Source organism: Pimephales promelas, chromosome 9 (assembly GCF_988280905.1).
Source record: "Pimephales promelas chromosome 9, fPimPro1.hap1.1, whole genome shotgun sequence".
Classification (NCBI taxonomy): Eukaryota; Metazoa; Chordata; class Actinopteri; order Cypriniformes; family Leuciscidae; genus Pimephales; species Pimephales promelas.
Genome location: NC_142777.1, coordinates 11,581,107 through 11,608,764, shown reverse-complemented (window position 1 = coordinate 11,608,764; position 27,658 = coordinate 11,581,107). Strand labels below are relative to the sequence as shown.

The window sequence follows — 27,658 nt, the reverse complement described above, 5'->3', positions numbered from 1 at the left end:
CTTGGCATTCATGAAAATGTGTGGGATGAATGCTTGAGAAACATACATACATGTTCTGTGAATGCTAGACACAATTTGATTCAGTTCAAGGTAATACATAGGCTTCATTATTCAAAGTCAAAACTTCATAAAATATATCCCACAATTTCTCCACTATGCAATAAGTGTAAAATGGCAGAAGGCACACTGTTTCATTCGTTATGGTCATGTAGTAAAATTCAGCAATTTTGGAAATGTATATTTAAATTTATTTCTGAAGCAAATTCTATTGAGTTGGAGCCTGAGCCTTGCACTGGACTTTTAGGAGCAGAGAATGCTTTTTGTAATAAATATCAGACACAGGCCATTTCATTGTGTATGATGTTGGCAAAAAAACTTATTTTACAAATGTGGAAAGCTGATGCTGTCCCCACTTTTGAGATGTGGGCTAGGGAATTGGGAAATATGCTGTTCTTGGAAGAACTGAGATTTACATTAAAAGACAAATTATCCATTTTCATTAAGATTTGGGAACCAGTAAGAACATTTTTACAGATGGATTGATCAAGCGTTATATGTTATTTTGATTCCTGTTGTTGCCATTCACTTGGATAAAACTGTGTATGTTTATTCTTTGCCTATTTATAAAAGTTTTTGTTTGTAGAGCACTTGAAGAAACCTTCTACAATCATTGCAATATTGTGGGGGGAGGGGGGAGGGCTGTTCTAATTCTAAAAAGCTGTTAAGTATTCAGCCAAATGTAACATGTACAATGATATTGCTTAAGAAATATATTTAGCCGTACTACTGTATAGTTACTGTTTGGTGGCATTGTGCATGTAGGTTGTCCTCATGAAAATTGAAAATAAAGGGATAAAAAAAAAAAAAACAATCTAGTAACTATTAACTAACAAGAAACTCTGATTAACGAACTAGTAAGTAATAGCGCATAGATGAAAGTGGTAGTTCACTATTAACTAATCAATAACTTCTATTTTTTTTAATACTTCCCAGAGAACTACTGAAAAGACATTTTCTAAAAGTATACTAAAGTTCACCAAAAATCTCAAACGTTTGCACAAATCATGACTAGATCATGTAGTAACACTTGAGTCATTACTAGTTATTTCCAATGATCTTCACTTTATAATACAGATCCAAATAATTAGTAAGTAATAGCTCACAGATGCCATGTGATCGGTTGATTCAACGCATTCTCATCCTTTAACGTCATATAGAACGCTATATGACAAAACGGCGCTATACTACGCACATGGCACCCGTTATCGTTAATATAACACGCGCTGTGAGGGCTAAGTTTAGGTGTGGGGTAGGGTGTGCGTGTCATATTCACGCTAAAGGATTTATAACGTCTTGGGTTCGCGTGTTATATTAACGATAAAGGGTGCCATATGCGTAGTATAGCGCCGTTTTTGCATATAGCGTTCTATATGACGTTAAAGGATGAGAACGGGCTGGTTGATTAGATAATTGCATTAATGAGAAATTGAACAGGTGTTCCTAATAATCCTTTAGATGAGTGTATATATATATATATATATATATATATATATATATATATATATATATATATCAAAACTTATCCGTTCAGCGTCCTCCAACAAGGACATTTGGTGGTGGGGTTCATAATGTTCACAATAGGATTTTATTAGTTGTTGGTTTAACCATGGCTCATGAGGTAATGGCTGTTATGTTATTTTAATTTCCATGACTTTTCTTGTTACATGTTCATTGCTGGATTTATAGAAAAACATCAACCAATATTGCATATCCATAATTATTATAATGGATATAGTTAAATAATCCTTACACTATAACGTAAATTTGAAGTTTAACCAAAGTGTAACGCTAAAAACCGATGTTTACGCCTATTTTGAATTCGAATACAAATACAAATATGCTTGCACAAATATGCCTTGTCTGCTTTACACACCCCTAATATATATATATATATATATATATATATATACTGTATCAGTGTTGTAGTCGAGACCACCTCACTCGAGTCCGAGTCGACACCGAGACCAGAGAGAGTCGAGTCCGAGTCAAGACCGAGTCCATAGAGAGTCGAGTCCGAGTCGAGTCCGAGACCAGAGACGGTCGAGTCCGAGTCGAGACCGAGACCAGTGAGGGTTGATTACCTAATTTACTAGGTAAAATCTTTAGAGAAATCCCTTTTTTTTTTTTACTGAATTTACTTAGAGTTTAAAAAATATGATCAGTTTAGGGTAAAAAGGCCACATAGTAGGTGGTGTTAATTTTATTACAATTTGTCATGCGCAGTTGCACACTAGAAAATCACCAATCACTGGGCGTGTCAATCAATTTAAAGAAATATTTTATTAACATACATTAATAATCATGAAAAATATTTTGAATTGAACTCGAGTGGACTCGGGAATAATTCCGAGTCCTAAAAAGAAAATGTTCAAGTACGAGTCAATTCCGAGTCCAAATGGACACGAGTCCATGACAAGACCAAGACCATTAAAATATGGTCTAGAGACCGAGTCCGAGACGAGTCCGAGTCTCGAGTACTACAACACTGGTATATATATATATATATATATATATATATATATAGTATAAAGTATATCAGGAAAATTCATACAGGAAACTAAATTATATTTACCTGAGATTGATGAATATATTTGCGAGTTAAATCTCGTAGTGCTGTCTCATTTTGTGTCTTTTCAGTAGGTTTGCACCAAGACCTGTTGAGCTCCTTATCAAACACATACATCCCCTTCCAGCCAGTCATGGCACAAGCAACAAAATCACCTTGAAATAGCAAGATGGAGATCCACATAACAGGTGGAATCAGGCAAGATCCAAAAGCTTTAGGACAGTTCTGCTGAGTATCATCACTTGCTCCTTCACAACAGAGACTGCATTTATTTTTAAAAGGCCTTACAACGAGGAACATTAAAGTGAATGTAAAAAAAGCAGGTCCAATGAAGATGGACGTTGTTAGCAGTGCATTCACCTCGACTATGCATGGGCATGAAAAAAATTCTATTTCAATCATCTTCTCCACTCCGATTAACAAAAGACTCATTGGAAAAGACATGAAAGCAGGAGTTCCTTTCAGAAATAAATGTAATTTCCTTAAAAAATCTTGTGGCGATGCCATCTTCTGAGAGAGAGAGAGAGAGTGCAGGCCAGATTCCTTTCAATGAAAAAGTTATTATTTACATCATGAAATATAAACCTATTGTCTCCAATAAATATAAAGATGAAGTTTCTATAAACAATCAGAAAAAAAAAGAAAAAAAATCTGGTGGTACCCTTTTTGACACAGAATTATTCTTTTTGATAAAGCAAACATACACTCATTGAGCACTTTATTGCAAGCACTATACTAAATACCACCAATGTAGCAGAGCCGAAATCACTAGTTACATGTAAATGGATAGTTTCCCCACAAATGAAAATTCTGTTGTAAAGTACTCAATATCATTTCAGTTAAGCCTGTATTACTTCTGTGGGAGCAACAAGATATTTTGTCGTCAGGTTTTAAAATATTAATGTTTTACAATAAATCATATTTATTGTTTAATTTTTCTCCAATGAAATGAGAGCAATGGGTTTATGTATTTGAAAATGGTTCTATCATATATCTAACGATTGGTGTGTGTATATATATATATATATATATATATATATAACAATTTACATAGTTTTAAATAGTTATTTAAATTCTGCACTTAAAAGAAAATAACAATAATCAATGAATAATGGATTTTTGTAATTTCATAACATTTTTCCAGCACAGTAATATATGAGCAGAGTAAAATATTAAAATTCTAATTAAATGAACTATTTTTTTCTATGTAACTTTTGTTTTTTACTTACTTGCACAGGTGATAATATGGTGTTGCGTGTGTATGTGTTGTTTTCTCTTTGCACTGCTCTTTATCAAATTTTAGTTTCAGTTTTCACGTGGGACTGCTTGTCACTGGTCAGCTCTGCTCATTTAAATACTGTCCATTGGCTATCAAAACCTAAACAAATTAGGCTATGGCAGACTCTCAAAAAAAGAAAAAAAAAGAAGAAAAAAAAAAGAAAACTATTTGGCTTAATAATTTATTCAATCATGGAGAGTGGTTCCACGTAGCTAAATTAAGTTATCTGGACATGTTTAATTTTAGTTCACAGGTCTGATGTGTTCACTCTGGCATGGGTTTTCACCATTCAATCTGGAGCTCATCCAAGATGTAATCTCCTTCCCAGTGTTCTAGCCACATGGAACATACATGATTCACCCTCAAACAACAAGAAACGTCCACAATAGAAGTGGATTCAGACTAAATTAAAAACAGCTCAGCACAATGAGAAGATGACCGTCTGCAATGACTTAGAATGAACAACATTACACTCAGAGCCAGAAGAGCAGGTGCAAGAAAGATGAAGCTGATCAGTGTCATGATAAACCCAGTAGAACATGCAAATTCCAGATCCATCTTCTGCAGTCCATGTAATGCAAAGCTAAAATGCAAAAGCGCTGTTTCTACCAAAAAATACCATCTGTCATGAACAAGGAGTAACTGAACAAGGAGTAACTGGACACTTTGACTTACTGAAGGACTGCGATCTTATTAAACAGAAAATATAATTTATGTTTGTTGTTAGAAAAAATGTGTAACAACAGATCTCATAAACAGCAATTTTGGATTATTATCAACTATTTAAAGGGGTGATGAACTGAGAAATCAAATTTTCTTTGAGCTTTTGAAATCTAAGAGGTCTTCATATAATAAGAATATCCTGTAAGTTTCAGAACTGAAAACGTCCCTGTTAGTCCAATAAAAGAGGATAACTTTGAAGAAGAAGATCAACGCCTACTTCAACATGGCCAGTTTAGCCCTGCCCACCGATTCACGCATTACATGCATAGCTAAATAACATAGGCCTACCTCGTGATGACAAACCGGATAGAGCTACCGAGCAATACAGAATATTGTGCAGTGTCTGGTTGTGGAAGAAGACAGTCGCTGCTAGCCTGGTTAAAACCAGACCATCTCAGTTTGTAACTGAGTTATGGTCTGGCAAAGCTTCATAGACAAATCATTTCCAGAGGGACGTCACCAACGGACGTAGCTCAAATGCCTCAAAGGCGAAATTTTATAGACTTAAAACCAATCAGAGCACTGAAGGAGATGACGTATGCAGAGCGACGTTAATCTGTTTGAAGAAACGAGCAGGCAATCTAATTAGCTACTTGCTCTACGTTTATTTAAAATTAACAGCAAGACAACTATAAGTGAATGTGCCCCATTATCACACACATTAAACACACATTAAACCTTAACAAAAAAAAAAAAAACTTTGCAATGAACTTTGCCATTTAGACACACCAGTATGGTGAGACCCAGAGGTGAGACCTTACTGTCTATGGGTGAGACATACATGCTCGGGCAGATTCGGCTTGAAGTTCATCCCCGGACGCGGTGCCGCTACAAAAAAAGCCATGCACACAGCTAAGGGAAATGGGGTCGGTCTTGCGCACCGAACGGGTCATTTTTGGCGCGCACCTTCGCGCTCGTGCGGACGCGTCAAGTATCGGTAACGTATCGCTCTCTGATCGGTAAAAGTGCACAGACCTCTCCCGAATCATCTCCAGTAGTAGCAGTCTTTGAAGCACCACTATCTCGGCCTCCGTTTCCCTCGTAAGCTGAAATTAGTATTTAAACTAGGGCTGTGCAAAAATGAATTGCGATTAATCGCATCCAAAATAAAAGTCTGTGTTTACATAATATACTTGTGTGTGCTGTATATTATTATTTTGTATATATAAATACACACACATGCATGTACAGTATATATTTAAGAAAATGTGTTATTCATATATAAAATATTTATATTTATATAATATAGATTATGTATTTATATATTAATAGAGAATTTAAGTGCAAATAATTCTTAAATATGAACATCCATGCATAGGTATTTATATACACAAAATAATTATATACAGCACACACAAATATATTCAACGCATTCTCATCCCAAAGCGCCATATAGGACGCTTTTGCAAAAGCGTAAATATCCAACGCACATGGCACCCTTTAACGTGAAATGAGACGCTTCGGTTAATGGTTAAGTTTAGGTATGGTGTAGGGTAAGGGTTAGACCACTAGGGGGCGCCTTCTGCCCAAATATATCTGCGTCTCATTTCACGTTAAAGGGTGCCATGTGCGTTGGATATTTACGCTTTTGCAAAAGCGTCCTATATGGCGCTTTGGGATGAGAACGGGCTCATATATTATGTAAACACAGACTTATATTTTGGATGTGATTAATCGCAATTAATTTTTGCACAGCCCTAATTTAAACATTGTGAAAAAATATTTTAATAACATGTTTTTGGCGGTTATAGAGTTCTAATGACAGTGCTGATCAACTATAACCGTCACACCTCTTCACCGTCGCTGTGCTGTCGTCATCGTGTAAAGTCCGCCCCAACGTTTCTGATTGGTGCCGCGATTTCGGCTGATTGGAAATGAATGAGCTTTTTGCCAGACTAACTTTCAGTGCAAATCTAAATTTGCCGGAAGTTGTCTGGGTTTTCCCAGGCTAAGTCGCTGCATAAGCTTCCTCTGGATTCCAATAGGACTGCATGGATAAACTATATTTTTCATGACGTTCCAGCTGATGAGGTAAAACATCGTCGTCTGTTCGCTTATATATTCTAAATCCATATTCTAAATCCCATATTCTAAATCCCTTAATCCAACCCAATACCTAAACGTACAAAATGTATCCTTACTAACTATTAATAAACAATAATCATTGGCGTCATTTACAGGGGGGACGGGTGGGACATGTCCCGACCACTTTTTGCCAGGGTTGATTTTGTCCCCACCACTTCTGAAACATCTAGCAGCACAGATGAACCAATACAAATAAAACATTTTCCGTTAAGTAGCAGCATTTGTTTCATTCGTTTGTTAAATAAGAGGCGATCTAGCGCTGAAATGTGTCGTCTTCACTCGGACGCGCACTTCAGTCCGTTGCGGAGATTCTATAGACCTTATGTAACCCCGCCCCTTTTCAGAGCTGTGCTCGTTGTCTTTTGACTTCTGGTCTGTATTTTCACAACGATTTTGGATAGGTATGAATGAACTGTTTGTAAAAAATTTCCCGGTCGACATTTGTTAAGACATCTGCTTTACCAGCATAGTCTCATCCCAAGACATCATACAACTGACGCTTTTGACCATACGTCAACATCCGCCGTTTTAGGGTACCATAAACGTCGGTTAGAGATGACGTTATCTAATCCTAACCCTCACGTCAGTCACCAAAGGTAAAGCGTCAGTTGGATGACGCCCCAGGATCGTCATCTAACCGACGTTTTAGGGTACCCTAAAACGGCAGATGTTGACGTATGGTCAAAAGCGTCAGTTGGATGATGTCTTGGGATGAGACTTTGTTACCTTTACAATGCTTATGATAAATATCACAATGCTCATGATAACGTTTGTTAACTCTACAATAAGTAAATCCACTTCCCCAGCTAATTACTCCTCGAAAGCGATGCCATATATAGAGCGAACGCAAAAACGGAAGTTCAAAGACAATATTCCAAAGATGATGGCGCCCACTTTTCTCTGGTGCATAAGGTCCGTTCCACTGAAATCACAAATCAAAATGTACACAAACGTGTCCCTGTTTCTCTGGGTTCTAATCCACACTCGTGTATATATTTATTTTTTTGTGTTTTGTTTTTTTCCCTCATCAAAACCAATAATGTCTATCAGCGGTTGTATATTGATATGATTGATATTTTTTTCCCTCATCAGTTTTGATGAGGGGGAAAAAAAAAACTATACCAGAACCCAGAACCCTTGACGCACTTGACAATGGTTCCGCCTGGACCACTACAGTAAATACGCAACATAGGCGGATCTAGGTGTCTATTCACGTAAAAATTCACGATATTAAAGGATTAGTTCACTTTTGAAAAAACTTTTGCTGATAATTTACTCACCCCCATGTCATCCAAGATGTCCATGTCTTTCTTTCCTCACTCGAAAATAAATTTAGGTTTTTGATGAAAACATTCCAGGATTTTTCTCCATATAATGGACTTCAATGGGAACCGGATGGTTCAGGGTCCAAAAGACAGTTAATAACTGTTTCAGATGCAGCTTCAAATGTCTTTAAACGATATCAGACGATGAATAAGGGTCTTATCATGCGAAACGTTTGGTTATTTCAACTTATTCCAAAAATGTAACTTTTCTAAGGACAAATGCTAGCCTTGTAATATATTGTGAGGCGCGTTTGCAACGTCACGCAATACGTAATTACGTTCAAAAGGTCACGCGCGACGTAGCCGGAAGTACAGAATCAAAATCGTCCGACATCGTTGTTTTACTTTTTTATTCCTTTTTTGTAAATGGCGTTTGAGTTAGTTTTCACGTTCAACCTATGCGTTCAACTTGTAAACACTCTGACTCTGTAGTTCTGGCTACGTCGCCCGTGACCTTTTGAACGTAATTACTAGTTTGTGACGTTGCAAACGCGCCTCACAGAATGGAGAAAGGCTAGCATTTGTCCTTAGAAAAGTTACATTTTTGGAATAAGCTTTGAAATAACCGATCGTTTCGCATGATAAGACCCTTATTCATCGTCTGGTGTCGTTTAAAGACATTTGAAGCTGCATCTGAAACAGTTATTAACTGTCTTTTGGACCTTGAACCATCCGGTTCCCATTGAAGTCCATTATATGGAGAAAAATCCTGGAATGTTTTCATCAAAAACCTAAATTTATTTTCGACTGAGGAAAGAAAGACATGGACATCTTGGATGACATGGGGGTGAGTAAATTATCAGCAAAAGTTTTTTTCAAAAGTGAACTAATCCTTTAACAACATATATTTATATCTCCCTCTATGACCAATTAAACCCAAATCACGTTTGGTCGGACATAATCACATCTTTGTATACATTTTTTTATTTATTTATTTACATCAGTAAGTCACAGGATCGTCTTTCAAAACATGACCTGTGCGAAAGAGAAAAAAAATAATGAATGAGTCATTGCACCCAGCACTTTTGAAAATGCCCTTCCGAATGTGTCTCTGTCCCCAGCACATTTTAAACCAAACTGACGTCCATGGCAGTAGGAGTGGGAGTTTATTGAGGCAAAGGTTGTAGTGAGAACTACACAAAAGTGAGAATAGGAACCTAAAGTGTAACTGGCCAAAATATAAAGCTATTAAAATTGAACACATCTTCACTAAAAAGGCTGGTGTTTAGACAAATCATGTTAGATGTTTTTATCCCCTTAAAAAACATGCATTATTATTGGAACATGTATCACCTGAGGCCTACAGACTCTTTCCACATTTAACATTATCTTGTTCAATCATCTCAGAGCAGTTGGCAGCGTTAAAGGGGATTGATTTTGATATGCCCTCAACTCGTTCGTGGATGTTGAGTCTGTCCTTTTGAAGCTCTTGCTTAAGATGCGTTTTTTCAGAACTTATTATAGATCTGTTTTTTTCTTTTTTTCCTATATAGAAAGTTCACTCTTGTCTGCCCACTCATGTCAGAACAAGGGACTCTTATGATGAACAATCACCATTTGATCTAACACCAAGGAACTGCATTCAAAATCCATGAAGCATTCCTTAAAAAATAATAATAATAAAAAAATAATAGTGACTGTAAACCTTTGTGGTTGTGCCCTAATAAAGCTTTGATGAGAGTTTGATGTTTGATCTGGCTCTGATTTTAATGAGTTTTGAAAGTCCTTATACCTTAGTGTGCTCTACTTGAATTAATGAGGCAATTAACGAAGGTCTTTAAAAAAAATGGATATGCTTATCTTAATGTAAGACTGAGATAATAGATGATGTAAAGATGAACACTTTTATTAATGATGGGCAAAGGGAGGTTTTCACTCCAGCATTACTGGGACCTGTGAACGAAATGGCAAGAAAAAAAAAAATCTTGATATTTACTATATAGATCTTACACTGAAAATATCTAGCATTTGACCATGCTTCAATATCTGACGCTTTAGGTGCCCTTTAGCGTCAGTTAGATGACGCCCTAGGATCGCGTGTAACCCTACCCCCACCCCAGACCTAAACCTACACGCGTCATTTAACTGTCCCTTTCCTTTAGCGTCAATTAGCGTCATCTGATTGACGCTAAAGGGCGCCTAAAGCGTCAAATATTGAAGCATGGTCAGTTAGGTGACGCCTTGGGGGTGAGAATGGGCTGTTTTTATTGTTGAGTGGGCTTAGGGTTAGAGAGAGGCCTATAATTTTATATGCCCCAACATATAAAAATATGAATATTAATAATATGCAAATGCAAAGTATTTAATGCGTATTGATCTGACGCATAAGTTATTCAATTTCACAATTATCTAAATGTCCTAATGAAAATTAGTTTTCAAGCTACGATGGTATTTTTAATCATTGTGTCATTGATGGATGCCAGTAAACAGTTTCGGTTACACTTTATTAGAAGGTGTCCTTGTTACCATGTAATTATACATTTAAGTACTGAGTAACCTTAATTGACAACATATAATTACTTTAAGGTTAGGGTTAGGATTAGGGGTTTGTTTTAAAGTTAGCTGTATGTAATTATTCATATTGTATAGTTATTACTGTAGTAACTACATGTATCACTGTACAATAAAATAAAGTGTTACCAATTTCAAGTATATAGAGAAATATGGATGCACATTTAACAGTCCTATTTATACCAAAGAGCAAATATTCATTATATTATTGTATATATATTATATATACAAATATTGTGACAAAATTGGGGACAATAATAATCATCTAGTGGCTTTCCTTTGCTTTATTTGGCAGCATTATTTTGTTTCAGTTATGAGTAAAACATGCACTGTAAAATGGGTTGTATTAAGTATATGAATGACCAAAAATTCTTGTTATGATACCTTGTTTTTGTTTCATAATTATTTCTCGGGCCAATAACTGATTGGTGTTTAAACATAAAACATGTGTATTATGTTTTATCTCAAAAAATGAATTAGCCACAGTGAAAGGTCTATAATTAAGGTGATGATCACCACAGGCATTTTCCTTTGCATTTTTATGGGAGAGCATTTGTTTGCACGTCACCTTAAAAAAATGACTGTAAATAACAAGAAGAACACATTATAGACTCTCATAACTGATGGGCACAATAGTGTGAGGTGCTTAGTTCTTAATTAAATGTCTTCTTTCAGATCACTTCTGTCTGTTTTGAAATATGGAGTGTAATCACAATGCAATAACATCACTAATATCTAACTACCAAAACTTTTTTTTAAAGGCACCTGATATATTGTGACTGTTGGCCTCCATTTACAACTTGGTTAATATTGACGTTTTTGTGTGATTTTACTCTGCAAATACCCTTGTTATTGACTTTGGAGGGTTTTGAATTGTTGCCAAAAGAACTAATTCAGGGACCCTATCTACTTGTTTTTCACTCTGGGGAAACTGAGTGCCACATTAAACCATCTGAAAAGTGTGTTAGCCTCTCACCCTTTTTATGGTTACTTTGAGCTGACTTAGTAAGCTCATTTCGGAAAACCGCAACTTCCATTAACCTCTGGTAGGAACGGTGAGATACTATATGCACATTTCATCACTGTTAAAAATAAGACATTACTAGAGGAATATTTAGCCTAAGGCCACTGAAGGACAGTTATAGAGTATGACTGGGGTGCTTCATTTGGGCCAGATCCTTCATTAATAAGAAAAGCCATGGTATTCTAAGGGGAAGGCAAGTTTATTTGAGTCGAGGTGGCCTCTTATTCAAAGGACCTGGCCCATGCAGTGTGTAATGAGTTTCTGGAATCAATAGACCATCTCTGTTTCCCACAGTACTGGGAGAAAGCTTGTCCCACTATAAAAGACTCAGCCCTTGAAAGAGGGAATCCTCTTGAAAGTGCCATTTTAAAAACAGGAATGTCTTCTTTCTATGGAATGAATTAAACTCTATTTCTGGGACGTTTGGGAAGAGACGGCTGTGGATGAATAGTCATATCATAGATGTTTATGGAAGCAAAGCAGGGGGTTGGAAAGTGTACGTTTCTTTGTCTGAGAACAACCATTCATCTTGTTGAACTCCGCATAGAAACTCCATCTCTGGAGTATTTGTCAGGTTTAGTTGTGCTATTGAAAGAGGCAAACCCACAAGCACAGCATATTGCATTCAGTCAAGCGGCTGAAGTAGGCACAATGCTTCGTGTGTCATGTTATTGTACATCAGAGAGAGGTATGTACAGATTTTTTTTTTTTTTACAGACCATAGAAAACATTTTGTAAAAGCCAGTGCAGTTTTTTTAAAAAAACAAACAAACAAACAAAAAACCAACATGATTTTTATACTATATGGTATTCAGGTTGTAATCTGTGAATTGTGTGATTTTATGTAAATAACTGGGTTTTACTGTACATACATTTATAGGCATGGGGTTAAGGGTAGGGTTATAGGCCGTCAAATATTAAAAAAAAATAATAAATTAAAAAAAATTTTGCTGATAATTTACTCACCCCCATGTCATCCAAGATGTCCATGTCATTCTTTCAGTCGAAAAGAAATTAAGGTTTTGGATGAAATCATTACAGGATTTTTCTCCATATAATGGATTTCATTGGAAACCAAACGGTTCAATGTCCAAAAGACAGTTTCAGTGCAAACTGCAAACTGTTCAAAAGCCTTTAAACAATTCCAGACGATGAATAAGGGTCTTATCAAGCAAAACGATCGCTTTTTTCAAAAAAATTGAAAAAAAAAAAACATTGAAAAAAAATCATTGAATGAACCAAATGACACGAAAAAAGATTTGTTCATTTTGATAAATGAGTTCGAACAGGAGAGTCACGAACGTGCATCACAAAACAGAGCAAGGCGACCATTTGAGCCTATAAAACTTAAAGTTTTTTTTTTTTTTTTTTTTTTTGAGGGAGCGTTTCACTTGATAAGACCCTTATTCATCCTCTGGAGTAAATTATCAGCATAAGTTTTTTTTTTTTTTTTTTTTTTAAAGTGAACTACTCCTTTAATCTCTATCTGCAAACAATAGAGTAACTAAAATGATTGTGGTTCTTGAAATCAAATCACCTTCATTTATTAGAAATTAATGGAACATATAACGTTTTGGCTGTACATTCATTTTTTTTTAACTTATTAACTTACGGAGTGCTTACACGACACCATTTGCAACTGCGCTCTGGCTGTTCATTTACATGACAGCGGCGTTTTGGTGGCCTGAGAACGCAAACTTTGAATTAGGTTTCAAAGTGCAAGATTTTGAAAACAAGTTTTGAAAACGATACCGTAAATGTAAATTTAAAAAACGTGAATCTGTGAAAACGGTAAGGGCTTGCACATGCATATTACTTGACTAGTCTATAGGTATGCGTGTTTGAATGCAGATGAACGTTGGCGTGTAGTCTTTCGTAAATTAGACGTAAATTACATTTGTATTCTAAATAAAAGGCACCGGTTGTACTGAATGTCAGCTTGCTTATTTTGCTCAAGATAAGGATTTATTACCTCCAAATGTCATGCAATATAGAAACGATGCCTCTAACCACAGGTCGAGAGCTGTCGTTCAAACTACACAACTTTGCGATGCTGTTTGCGAATGTTTGTTGGAAAGATGGTTTCGGGAAACACAGACTCGTTGAACTATGCTGATAACGACGGAACTTGCGACTATAGTTGGCTAACGATGCTTTCGGGAAACGCACCCCAGGTTAGCAAAACCTAATCTCGAACACATAAGTCACAGTATGTCATGTGTACAGACAGTATTTAATATCTATAAAATATAACATATGTAAGGGATAATGTATAGCAATGTGGTTGTTAGTTTTGAAGCATTTGTATTCGCTATACATTATCCTGCTTATATTACATGATGGCGACCTACCAAATAAATCAATAATGTAACAAAATATTGATTTAAAAAGCAGTTTATTTTTTTAAAAGTGACTGTATTGCTTCCACTAAAGAAAATAGTCCTCTCTGAACTGCGTCCACGGCAACGCTCTGTTTATCATTGCAACGTGCGTTATAATAAGCAGTGTCTGTTATCAAATCGACCGCATTCTACATTGGAATTCTACCAAGCCATGTAATCAATGCCTATATTTAAATCCAAATATAAACAATTTCAGTGATAAATCACTAATATATGACTAATCGTGCACCTTTCCTGTCCATGCTGCTGGGTCCTTCCTCATCAACGCATTCTCACCCCAAGGCGTCACCTTTGACCATGCTTCAATATTTGACGTTTTAGGCGCCCTTTAGCGTCACTTACATGACGCGATCCTACGGCGTCATCTAACTGACGCTAAAGGAAAGCGTCTGTTAGAGGACGCGGTTAGGTTTAGGTGTGGGGTGGGGGTAGGGTACACGCGATCCTAGGGCGTCATCTTACTGACGCTAAAGGGCGCCTAAAGCGTCAGATATTGAAGCATGTCCAAATGCTTCCCAAGGCGTCAGTTAAGTGACGCCTTGGGGGTGAGAATGGGCTGTCCTCATTGACACCTGTGGCTGCCACACAGCACCCTTTTCAGTACGAAAAAGGTCTGTTAATTTGGCGCATTTAGCTGCCTCTTGTGCCAACATTTTTTTTTTCTTTTTAATTCTTATTTTTTCGGCCCCACCCATTTCTTTCTCTTCTTTCCTTCTTTTCGCCATTTTTACCGTCCATTTCATTTCATTTTTATTAGGATCCCCATTAGCGGCTAATTTAAGGGCAGCCAATCTTCCTGGGGTCCTCTTTAAATTATTCACAACATAAAAATTATACAAAGCAATAACAACACAAATTATAATCAAAAAAATTAAAAGAACATGACACTTCCCAGCTTTCACATGGTCATTTGCAGCAATTCCTGGGTTACTGTCCTCTTAAATTTATATTTGTTCTGAATTCTGCATGACGAGTCAGAGAGTCCAAATATCCAAATAGATATTGCTCTGTAAAGTGATATGCGTTTCAGAGAATTTGTCCCGGGAAGGGGAAGTGTTATGTCACCGCCTAATGCCTAACTGGTGGTATATGTGTCTACTTCCAACAAAAACAAGCTGCTCAGAGAGAAACAGTGGCTGTTTCATAAAAACTGCATTGACAGTCCTCGTTGGTCTGTTTTGTGCCACTTGAAGCTTACGAAGGTCTTTTTGTGATGCAGACGACCATATAATTGGACAGTTTTCTAAATGGCACAAAACAAGAGACTGAACAACCTGTTTAGCAATGGACATAGGAATCAACCCGGTCTCATCCCAAGACGTCATATAACTGACGTTTTGGGACGTCTTTTGACCATACGTCAATATTCGCCTTTTTAGGGCCCCCTTAAACGTCGGTAGAGGTTATGGGATCCTAACTCTACCCCAGACCTAAACCTAACCCGTCACCTAACTGACACTAAAGGTAAAGCGTCAGTTGTATGACGGCCCGGGATCACCATCTACCGACGTTTAAGGGGGCCCTAAAAAGGCGGAAATTGACGTATGGTCAAAAGACGTCCCAAGACGTCAGTTATATGACTTTTTGGGATGATACTGTGTTATAGGAATATATATGACATACATTTTCTAGACATTGCAATACCATTCCCCATTTTAACTATCATTCCATCAACAGCTGACCAAGACAAGTAAGAATCCAAGGTGATGCCTAGTAACCTGGCTTGCATAGCCTGTCTTAGCTGCAGCCCATTAACTGACAAGTTCAGAGAGGGCTGGGTAGTTAGTTTTGATCTTTTCCAGAATATCATAGATGTTGATTTGTCTACATTTGAAACTAATTTGTTATCTTTTACCCACTTTCTTATATTGTGCAAATCATGATTTAATAGATCTGAGACATCTTGAGGAGTTTTTCCAGAACAGTACAGTGTGGAATCATCGGCATACATAACAATAGTTGAATGTTTCACAATAAAAGGTAAATCATTTGTAAAGATCAAGTATAGCCTATCTAAGACCCAAGGCAACTACCCTGGGGCACTCCACAATGTATTGTCATAGTAGATGAATATTGAGCATTAAAGAACACCCGCTGCTTCCTATTGGATGGGTAACTCCCCATCCATGACAGAGACGAAGGTGTAAAGCCATAGCATTCTAATTTCTGAAGGAGTATTTCATGACCAATCAGGTCAAATGCTGCACTGAAATCCCACATCACTGCTCCTACTAATCTGTTTGCATCGATTTCTTCTAACCAGTTATCGGTCATATGATTTAAAGCAGTACATGTATAGTGACTAGCTGGCACTTGGTGATCAGTTAATTAGAAAAAAAAATATATTCATAAACTTGCTCAAAAGCAATCTTTTCCATAACTTTGCTGAGTAAAGGTAATGGACTGATTGGTCGGCTGTTCTGTCCTGTAAATCTGGCTCTTTTATTTTTAGGCAATGGTATGATTTTAGTCTCCCTCCTTCAATTTCTCTGGAAATATGCTCCGCAACAAACTTAAATTGACCAAATGAGCAATAGGAACAGACAGAGCTTCAGCTGCCACCCTGATAAGCCTGGAGTCCAAATGGTCCATGCCTGATGCCTTTCCATCAGGAAGAGCTGCAAGAATCAATATCCATCTCTGTTGCATTCACACAAACCCGCCAAACATGACCAAAAGTCAATGAGCCAATCGGATGTCAGGAAAAACGAGGATCAGTCCAAGTTGGGAGGGGCTGCTTGTATCAGATTGAAAGTATTGGCCTGGCCCTGTCTGAAACACACACACACCCACACATACACATAGTGTTCCGTTGCAACTGCGGCCGGTTAGATCGCGTATCATTGAAAAAAAAAAAAAACTGGCCGACCACTGACCACTAGGGTTGGGTATCGTTTGAATTTGAACGATTCTGATTCTGATTCCGATTCCTTGTTTCGATTCCGGTTCCTAACGATTCTCGATTCCGATTCTTTTAAGGGGCAGGGTCAAAAAAGTTTAGCTAACCTTGCAAACCAACGTCCTTTGTGAAGGAAATAATCCTTTCTGAAGGAAATACTCCTTCTGTAAAAATACTCGTTTTGTCACAAATTTTGCATTTTGCCGAGATTTCGTTATTTTTAGAAAAGTGAAGCCACACTTTGGATCGCCGACGTAAGGTACTCATGTTCGACTCGCGCGGTTATGCCAACACTTCCGGTAGACGCTTCTTCGTTGGTGTTGTTCAGCGGTTTCTCCTTCCGCTCGGCGGACTGTGAATATCGAAACTAGGAATCGAAATTTTAACTTTTGAACGATTCCGGGAAAAACGAAAAGTTAGTCTCGGTTCTAATCGATACTCGATTCTCGATACCCAACCCTACTGACCACCGGCCGTTCAGGATTGCTCCCAGTATTCCCTATGGCCAATCCGCCCCTGCTATGTTTTATTGATAAAGTCGCAGGGCAACGCTGACATTTCTACAGTATGTGGTTTACTCTACGTGTGTGTATTTGCATGGATGAGAAAGCAGAAGAAAGCTGGAAAATGGTTACTAACCAATTAATTTAATTCTGATTATGTTTCAAAATGTACAGAAAGCGCAGGGTGTGCTAATAGGTTAGTAATTGTGGTAACACTTTACAATAAGGTTCATGAGTTAACATTAGTAAATGCATTAACTAACAATGAGCAATGCATTAGTTACAGTGTTTATTAATCTTTGTTAATGTTAGTTAATACAAATACAGCTGTTCATTGTGCGTTCATGTTAGTTCACAGTCCATTAACTAACGCTAACTAATACAGCCCGTTGATTTTAATAACGTATTAGTAAATGTTGGAATTAATATTAACTAAGTTCAATAAATGCTGAAGAAGTATTGTTCATATATTGTACATGTTAACTAAGGTAGTTAACTAATGAACCTTATTGCAAAGTGTTACCGTAATTGTTTTCCATTTCCAGCTTATCTGATTTCATGAAATCCACTAACTTTGTGATTGGTTGTTGTAGAGTGATGCACGGATGACTCAAAACCAGGAAGACTAATTCACCACTGGTTGCTTTGAGATTTTCCTATGGTGTTTTATAATGTAGTTTTTCAATATATGAGTTAAATAAATCCTTTGGTAAACAAAACTTGACAATACTTTGACGTTTTGTTCTACAGCATTAACTGTACACACCCATGCCGAAAACACAAATTTTGAAGCAGTTTTTTTAAACACAAAAACTTGTTTACAAGTAACACGCAGTTTGGCGTGTGAGATAGTGTGTGCAGTTTAAGTGTATTTTGTAGAACAAAACGTACTTATGATATCACCCTGGCCCCTCTGTAGAGTTGGGACTGCTTCAAAATATCATGAAGTAGAACATTTCAGCATTTGTGTACCAGAAACCACAAAACAATCTTACGACTTCCGAAGGCTTGTTATAATGGGCATGAATCCACTAGACTTCTGTCCTGGGAATTTTTATATGCTTTTTGGAGCTTGACAGTTACAATCACCATCCTGTCATCCCTCATCTTTGTGTTTCACGGATGGAAACGTCAAACGGGTTAGGAGCAACATGAGGGTGAGTAAATGACAGTATTTATTCGGGGTGAAATATTCCTTTTGTAATTGCTACTGTAAAGCTGTAATTGAAAAAAAAATGTATTCATTCACTTATTTATGGATATGGTAAGACCCATTTTATAATTAAAATTAGTTGTTTTTATGCACTGCATACACAGCCTTTGCAGAAAATAATTGATTAGTGTAGACCTTAATCATATTTATTTACAGTTTTTAAAGATTTTATTAATTTACGGAAAGCGTTAGTTATAAACAACACTCAGAAAAATAAAATGTTGCTTGTTCAATTTGCCAATCAGAAACTAGGAACACAATTTCCACTTCCATCTTGGGCTTGATAACGTAGAGTTAATATTGAGTGTAATATATATAATAAGCAAGCATATTGAGCAAGATAAGAGAAATGGGAACACTTGTTAATAATGTACTATATGGTGAAGTGTCAAGGTGTGCTTGGGTTGAGGACCTGCTAACAAAAACTCAGATTTCTTTAATATAAAAGTACTACATAAAAGAGCCATGGATGGAACCAGTATCAACTTCTAACTTCTGTGTAACATTATATTAAAAGAAAATGTGGACCTTAGTATTATTATTAACATTTTGAGCACTGATTTATCATCTATTAACACCGATTGAGCCAGTGAGCATACCTAGACATTTACAGCCAATAAGCATGTCCGGAAATGCATTTGGTTCTTTTTGAATCACTTTCTTTTTCTAATTCTTTGGTTCAATAACCCATCTAAACGGATTCATGCTACTTTGGATGTGCATCTTGCATCATCAATCTGGAACTAAAGTTCAATTTTGTGAATAATTATTTGTTCAAGTTATCCCTTCTCCCTAGCCTGGCTAACCAACGCATTCTCACCCTTTAGCGTCATAATAGAACGCTATATGACAAAACAGCGCTATGGTGAACGTTATAGTTAATATAACACGCGCTGTGAGGGGTAGGTTTAGGTGTGGTGTAGGGTAGGGTAGTCTCATATTACGCTAAAGGATTTATGACGCCTTGGGTTCGCGTGAATATTAACGATAAAGGGTGCCATGTGCGTAGTATAGCGCCATTTTGTCATATAGCGTTCTATGTGACGCTAAAGGATGAGAACGAGCTGGGCTAACATCAGACCCACTTCTCGTTGAGACTTGGGTCTGGGAACCACATGTTCATTTTCCCGTATTTGAGGCGTGGTTTACGAATGCCTGGGGCCGTTTATTGGATGCTCAGAATGTCTATCAAATGCGCCTGTAGCTCATAGCCGATCGTTTCAATTAGAAAAACACAGGTATTACAGTTTAACATAGATTTTGAAGTTATTGCTTGCGCTTGTACTTCACAAGTTTTATTTTTGTACTTCAAAAATTTTATTTAATGACTAAAGTGTCAACAACTTTAATCGGGTACGTGTGCACAGCTGATAGTTATGCTACTAAAGCGGTCGCTGTATACTGATATTGAAAAGCAACACAACTTAGTGGCACTGTGACAACCACAGTAGGTAGTCTACAGGCATAATGACAATATTATATTAATAAATATCACTTACCATTTCTAAGTTGAATGGACTTCGTTGACGACGATGCCAAGCAGGTTGGTACTATACTCCTTGGCTAACATGTCTTGCCACTTTGCGCTCATCCAGACCTCGGGACTGCCGAACAGAAGTTGGTATCGACAATTCTTTATCGCATTTTCCTTCTCGGGACACAGCTGAGCGATATTACAGATATTCCAAGGTTGACCGCCTCCTCCTGTACCTGGTCCTCCATTAGGGTGATGAATGGCGAGACAACAATAACGACTGGGGTCTCACGAAGTTTAACACCAAAAGCTGCTCTTTTTTTTTCAAAATAAACTTGCATTCTAAACTATTTAGAACAACATCTAAAGCTGCATCAAAAGGTCTGCTGCCATGTTGAATCCATAGATATAAACAAACTGCTTCGATGTGTCACATAGATGCCGTCATCGTCTTGCTGCTCCCTCCCCATTCTGTGAATGGTTCCCTAAATTAGGCAAACGTCTGGGCCATGGTATCCAAACTGCCTTTCAGCGTGAATAAAATCGTGCTGCGGGAAGGCAGCACGGGGAAACCCAGACTACCTTCTCCCCATAAATGATCCCTAAAATCACTGGTGAATAATAGGCAACAATAATAACACTGATGCTTCTAAGCACCTCACCCCGGTTGTAAACCTAAACTTGACATAAACTGCAAAGTTGTCCCTCAAATCTGATTAGTTGACTGGGATGTTGAGCCAGGAACATGTTCTACAGTACTTGATGAATCACATCCACTAAAGTGGGACAGCATTTTGGGAAATAAGACTATAAATAGAAAGACATCCAAAACGCACCAACCTGATATCTGCATGGTATAAAGTGACAGTTTTGGCATTCAGACAAATTAAAAATGAGAATGTGCTTTTAAGCCAATCTTAAGCGATGGCTGGTGAACAAAAACGATTATCTCAGGTCTGCAGCCTGTTTTTAAGGATGGCTTCGGAGGCTTTTTCTCTCCACTCCAGCCCTTCAGGCCAGGGGAAACGGAGCCCTTTTTCGCCTGCTGTGTCTCTGTGGGATTAACTCGCCCGTCGGAGACCCGCTCCATAGATGGATTTATTCAGCGTTGCTACGAGAGGAAGACTAACCTTTCCTCTCAGTGCATCAGGCCGAAATCTGAAAAACGCGTCTCGATAATCTGGTTTGGAATCAGTGCTTGTCACAAAATCTCACTTGACTTTTGTATTGCATTATCTGTATCACGAGGGATGGTCATTGGTCATCCTTTAAGCGCTTCAGGAATGGGGCTTGTGATAAATACGCGCTGATAAACAGTTGAGATGGTGGTTTGATATTTGGATGCAGCATGGAAGAAAGTCGCAAGGTCTTGATTGCAAAGTGAACAGCTAATTTCTGTGCGGTCCATGCCCTTGCTAAAGTTAAGAATCAAACTATTAAGGTCAAAATCAGTTTGGTTTAGAAGAACACTGAGTTCTGGATATTTGACTAATTAAGAAATACAATATATTTGTTCAGCAATTACCTTAGCACATCAAAGACAAAATGTCCTCTTGTTGGCAATTTACTTTCTGTACATTCTTCTGTGCCTTTTTAACAAGTCTCAGAAGGACAATGTTCTTGCAAACAAGTAGAACAGACAGAGCAACAGATATTTATTTTGTCTCCTTTTAAGAACTCTTTTATATTTAAAAATAAAGTGTGCTTTATTTTATTTTGTTTGAGCAACTAGTATCACCAAAAGTGACAGCAATTGTTTAACACTGTAAAGCGTGACATCACTTTTAGTTTTTTTTTTTTAATGAAAGTTTATTGAATCTTTGGGGGGTAAAAAGATTTACATGCATGCAGTTGATTGTGTCCAACAAGTTGTTCAACAATGTTTTTGATCATGTTGAGGGTTTCAAAGTTTGTATATCAAATTTGATAAGTAGGCCTCACAAGGTTAATGCTATTGTTTTATGTAAATCTACGGATGTGGTCGCCACTATGATTCCAGGATAGCAACAACGCACTTTATTCAAGAACACCAGTCAATATACCTTGAAGAATAACATCTGATGTCTCGTACAAAAAGGTGAGAGAATCAGCTGCTTGGTTTATGACCTTTATTTCCAAAGGGCAACTTCAACAGAGCCATGAACTTTGCTCATTAAATGTACTCTCAGATGTCAACAAATGCACATGCCTTGAGACTAGTATAACGCTACATTCAGCCGTCTAATCTGCTGTGCTTTTATGTGCAGCGTATGATCTACAGGAGAGAGGAGGATGCCTGTGAAGAATAAAGAATTCTGAGATAGGGGGTCCACTGAGAGCTATTGATTCTCAGATGATCATTTGAAGCTACCTGCAGGATATGTCTGCTGTGAAGCACTCAGAAGTCAGAGAGTCGAGGCTTCAATGACCCCAATGTAGTGCAAATGCAAGAAGGTGGTGAGAGAAAGAGATGACATGTCCTGACAGTTTTATGACCATGTCATAATCCACTCCACTCTGCTGTGTGTGGATAATGGAAATCTGAGTGCCTGGGGAAAGCTGGTGGCTATCTTGAAAATGTCCAGTGGGATTTTAGATGCTCTTTTCTTCAGTCTTGGTGTTTTACCATGTTTCAAGTCATTTTTCAGATGTTGAGTAACATGTTATAAATACTTTATTGACAAATGAAGCTGTCTGGCGCATGTGAAATTTGCCATGCAAACTTTTGGCTGTGGGACGATACCATACCTTGGAATGATTTTTAGTATACTATTGCTACCAGATTTATAACTTAAATGGTTAGTTCACCCCAAAAAAAATATGTCATCACTTACTGTATGAGTTTCTTTCTGCTGTTGTTATCCTGTGTATGTATGTATATATATATATATATATATATATATATATATATATGTGTGTGTGTGTGTGTGTGTGTGTGTGTGTGTGTGTGTGTGTGTCTGTGATATGTTAAAAATATGTTAAAAACTTATAACAATTTGAGGGTTTAGAGGGTTATATATATATATATATATATATATATATATATATTTACATACTGTATATATATATGAAAAGTTCAGATGCAAAAGCCTCTAAATGCCATTTGAAATTTTCTTCTTTAATGATGATTTTTATCAAACTTGTATATTTAAGTTCAGTAATTTCACTTAAATAACAATTAATAGGTAATTATCATTGCCATTTAAGTGAAATTACTGAACTTAAATATACAAGTTTGATAAAAATCATCATTAAAGAAGAAAATTTCAAATGGCATTTAGAGGCTTTTGCATCTGAACTCTTCATATATATATATATATATATATATATATATATATATATATATATATACATACAAGTAATTTATATTAAAGTCCTATTTCAAACGCTAATGGCAGTTGTGGAAAAAAGTATTCTTGAACAAAGCACAAAGGTCCTTTCTACCAGATGAAGTACCTGAAATAAACTATGTCTGTCACATTAACTGGGTATTTCCTCTTTAATGAAACAACTGAAACTAGGGCTGCCAATAGATTAAATAATTCATTGTCAATAAAAGTCCCTTAACACTTCTTGGGGGTTCAAGATCTATCTAGGCCTTCTTCAATTTGAACTCTACCTTTCTGTAACTACCACTACCATTTCTTAGTGACCTTACTGTATATGGATGTATTGGTGCATTTGGGAGCAGCATAATCAGCTCACTCAGAACTCAAATTTTTCATGATGCATCTCATCCAGTTAATCAGGAGCCGATTACTCCGGTGGCTCAATGTCAGCAGGCTAATGGTTTGTTGGTTTACAGTAGATTTTATAGCTCTAAATAAATCTCCAGAAGCATGTTGACCCAGAGCCAACCTCCACATCAAGCTATATCAATGATCATCAATTTGATGAAGATGTTAACCTTGTGCTGACTTTCATTTATTCATGTTGTGTCTATTTTGTCTGGAAAGCAACTGCAAAAATGAGCAGGGCCTTTTAGCATCAGAACATAATTTTGCAGCCTGGGTAATATTATACAAGTGTTGGTTGTCCAAAGGACAAAACTTACAAGGTTATCAGTTGCTAGACGGATGCAGGATAGTACAGGATGTCCTTGGTACATATTTTACGATTTTCCCAATTCGTATGAATGACCTACCCCTGACCCCACCCCTAAACCTACCCATCACTGGGGTTTAGATAAAACATACAAATCTGTATGAGTGAGGTCGTGAGCTGGTTCGTCTAAATGAATCAGTCGCAATGACTCACAGCCAAAATTGTTTTGAATCAAACAACTCAATCACTCCACTGAATTGGCCTGACTTTTCGAACCACAAGTCATTAGTTTTGTACTTTCCGAAACCTGATCTACCCTGACTATAACGTTTATCACAATGCTTACCCTGTGTATAACAGGCACAATTGTGTAGAACAAAGAATGCAAAAATAAGCAGGTAACACTTTAGAATACTGCTTCTTACTGCATAACTAATAAGGAATTACTGAAGAACTGGTATTTTTTTTTTATTGACACTTAAGTCACTACTGTTAACTACTAAGGAAGATGTATCAGAAACTAATCAGTTTGTAATATATTTGTATGATTGTGTTTTTTGTGTTTACACAAATCAAGTTCTTAAGTAAAACATACCACAATATAATATTACTCCAGTGAAATTATAATTAGGCCTATTCATTTTCAAAATTACCATAGTAAAAGTACAAAGGTAATTAATTTTTAAAGTACTTTTAATTTTTTTTTTTTCCTGGCCAGTTTTAAGACAATTTCAAAAAGACAGATAAGTGCAGACATTTACCTAAATTCTATAATGATGTGCATTTTTTTTCATTTCATTAGCAAAACTTATCATAATGTGCATTACATTAATAGTTTTTTTTAGTTTGATTTGAGTCAGAAGTATGTGGCAATGCTTTATTAATTATTAATGGGTTCCTTGTATTTTCACTTTAGAATACTGTTTCCAGTTGAAAGTAATTCCTGAAGAATTATCTAATATATATATATATATATATATATACATGCATACATACATGTATATATATATATATATATATATATATATATATATATACATACATGCATACATACATATATATATATATATATATATATATATATTATTAATTAACATTCATTTCCTTATATTTTCACTTTAGGATACTGTTTCAGATTATCAGTTGCCTAATTCATGGATAATTATCTGATAGTTCTTTATTAATTATTAATAATGGCTTCACTATATTTTCACTTTAAAATACTTTTTTCAGGTTCTAAGTTATTCCTTAAGAATGATCAAATAATTATTTATTAATTACTAATAAGTTCCCTATATTTTCAGTTTCCATCAGTCGTTGCCTCAAATTCATGAATTTACTCGTTGGCATTGCTGAGGAAAACAGACACACACAGTACTGTACATAAAATATGAAACTAATCTGAGGTTAATTATGGCAAAGCACTTGTGTATGGTTCCTTTCTGAAGGTTTCAATTGTTCCTTCTATTAATAACGTTGGTAAATAATAAAGGTCACAACTTGACAAATGACTGTTCATTAGTTACTTATTATTCTTGAACCTTAGTAGATAATTAGATCTTCAGGAGGTATGACAGAATTAATTAATTAATTATTGATTTACTAACTGTTACTTAACACAATCATACAATTATATTGCATACTGATTAGTTATTACTTAGTAGTTAACAGTAGTGAAGAAGTAGTCAATGTAGAATTACCTATTAGTTATACAATAATTCCCTATGAGTTATGCGGTAAGAAACCACATTCTAAAGTGTCACCGCTTTCAGTTTTCTGTTCCCTGCAATTGTCATCCTCTGCCATCCAGATCACAGCACATGCCTGTGTCTGTCTGTTCTCAGTTACTGCCTCTAAAAAATCTGAGCAGAGTAAAAAAAGACCTTTGATATGCAAATCATTCTCTTTTTTTAACCTGCTACTATAATTTATTGTTAGCTGCCTGTTATATGAGCACAGAGGTCCCCTGGGTAGCAATTTCAACTCAAACACTCCAGGGCCTTGCAGTTTGAATAACGCAATTTTCAGCCATTTTCCCAAACGTATGCTCTGCCACCAACAAACAGTGCTATTTATTGCTTTATTGTCATGCATGTTGGTATGTTTGTATCAATAAAAAAAAATAAAAATTGATGTAGAGTCTGTAACTATAGATGCACTTTAATAGGTGTTGTGCAGTTTCCATTTGATACTGTCACTTTAGTGATCCTCATTGTATTTGTGCCATTAAAGGAGAAGTTCACTTAAAAAAAAAAAAAAAAAAAAAAAAAACTTTGGCTGATAATTTACTCACCCCCATGTCATCCAAGATGTCCATGTCATTCTTTCTTCAATCGAAAAGAAATTAAGGTTTTTGATGAAAACATTCCAGGATTTTTCCCCATATAATGCACTTCAGTGGGAACCAAACGATTCAAGGTCCAAAAGACACTTTCAGTGCAAACTGTAAACTGTTCAAAGGGCTTTAAAGGATTCCAGACGATGAATAAGGGTCTTATCAAGCGAAACAATCGATCATTTAATAAATAAATAAATAATAAGTTTAAGTTTTAGAAGCTCAAATGCTTGCCTTGTTCTGTTCTATGATGCGCGTTCGCGACTCTCCTGTTCGAACTTGTTTATCAAAAGGAACAAATCTTTTTTCGAGTCATTTGGTTCATTCAACGAACGAAATGAATGAATTGACTCGGAAAAAGATTTGTTCATGTTGATGAAGCGTTCAAACAGGAGAAGTCACACAGAACAGAGCAGGGCAAGCAATTGGAGCTTATAAAACTTAAACTTTGTTATTTTTTATTTAAAAAAAAAATGGCTGATCGTTTTGCTTGATAAGACCATTATTCATCGTCTGGAATCGTTTAAATCCCTTTGAACAGTTTGCACTGAAGCTGTCGACCTTGAACTGTTCAGTTTCATCAAAAACCTTAATTTATTTTCGACTGAAGAAAGAAAGACATGGACATCTTGGATGACATGGGGGTGAGTAAATTATCATCAAAAGTTTTTTTAAACGTGAACTACTCCTTTAAGATCACTGTTTTGAAAGAATATTCTGACAGAAACGGATATTTCTGATTAAACAAAAGTCAAATATTGTGATGATTATGGTTCCAAGTTCCATGCCACACCCATTACAGGCAAACCCTTACAATGACAACTGAACGAATTAATCGATTAAATTAAATCGGATCATTGAGTAACAGTAGAACACACCATAAACAATGACCAATATTTGAATGTTATTTTAGAATACCATTTACTACAGAATAATTATGTTGTGAAAATGTAATAATGTTTCCCTGTTCATTTCAATGTGTACAGAGCCCAAAATGTATTCACAGTGATTGAGTCTTTCGTACTGACTGTTTAAAAATAATCATTTTCACTATCACTATTGACTTATCAGACTGATATCAAGGTTTACACTTAAACACTGGTGCACACGACAGTGAGATGATTATATTGGTCAAAATTGTGTATGGACAAACACAATGTTATCACAACTGACACCAATGGCAGCTAACTTATTTGTCTCAAATTCTACTTTTAGTTGTATGTGCGACCATTTTGG

At 36.4% G+C, this 27,658-nt stretch overlaps 1 protein-coding gene across 2 annotated transcripts in view; it reads right to left on the bottom strand.

Annotated features, from left to right (window-relative positions):
• Nucleotides 1-27,658, bottom strand: part of LOC120475722 (calcium homeostasis modulator protein 5-like) — a 55,816-nt gene that overhangs the window by 6,009 nt on the left and 22,149 nt on the right. The window contains exon 1 of one of the 2 annotated variants that reach the window (XM_089134753.1): nt 2,633-3,361. The exons of the other annotated variant lie outside the window; for it this stretch is intronic. Coding sequence (XP_088990879.1) covers nt 2,633-3,133 — 501 coding nt within the window. The 5' untranslated portion in view covers nt 3,134-3,361. Of the gene's footprint in view, nt 1-2,632; nt 3,362-27,658 lie in introns of those variants that run through there. 2 annotated transcript variants of the gene reach the window in all.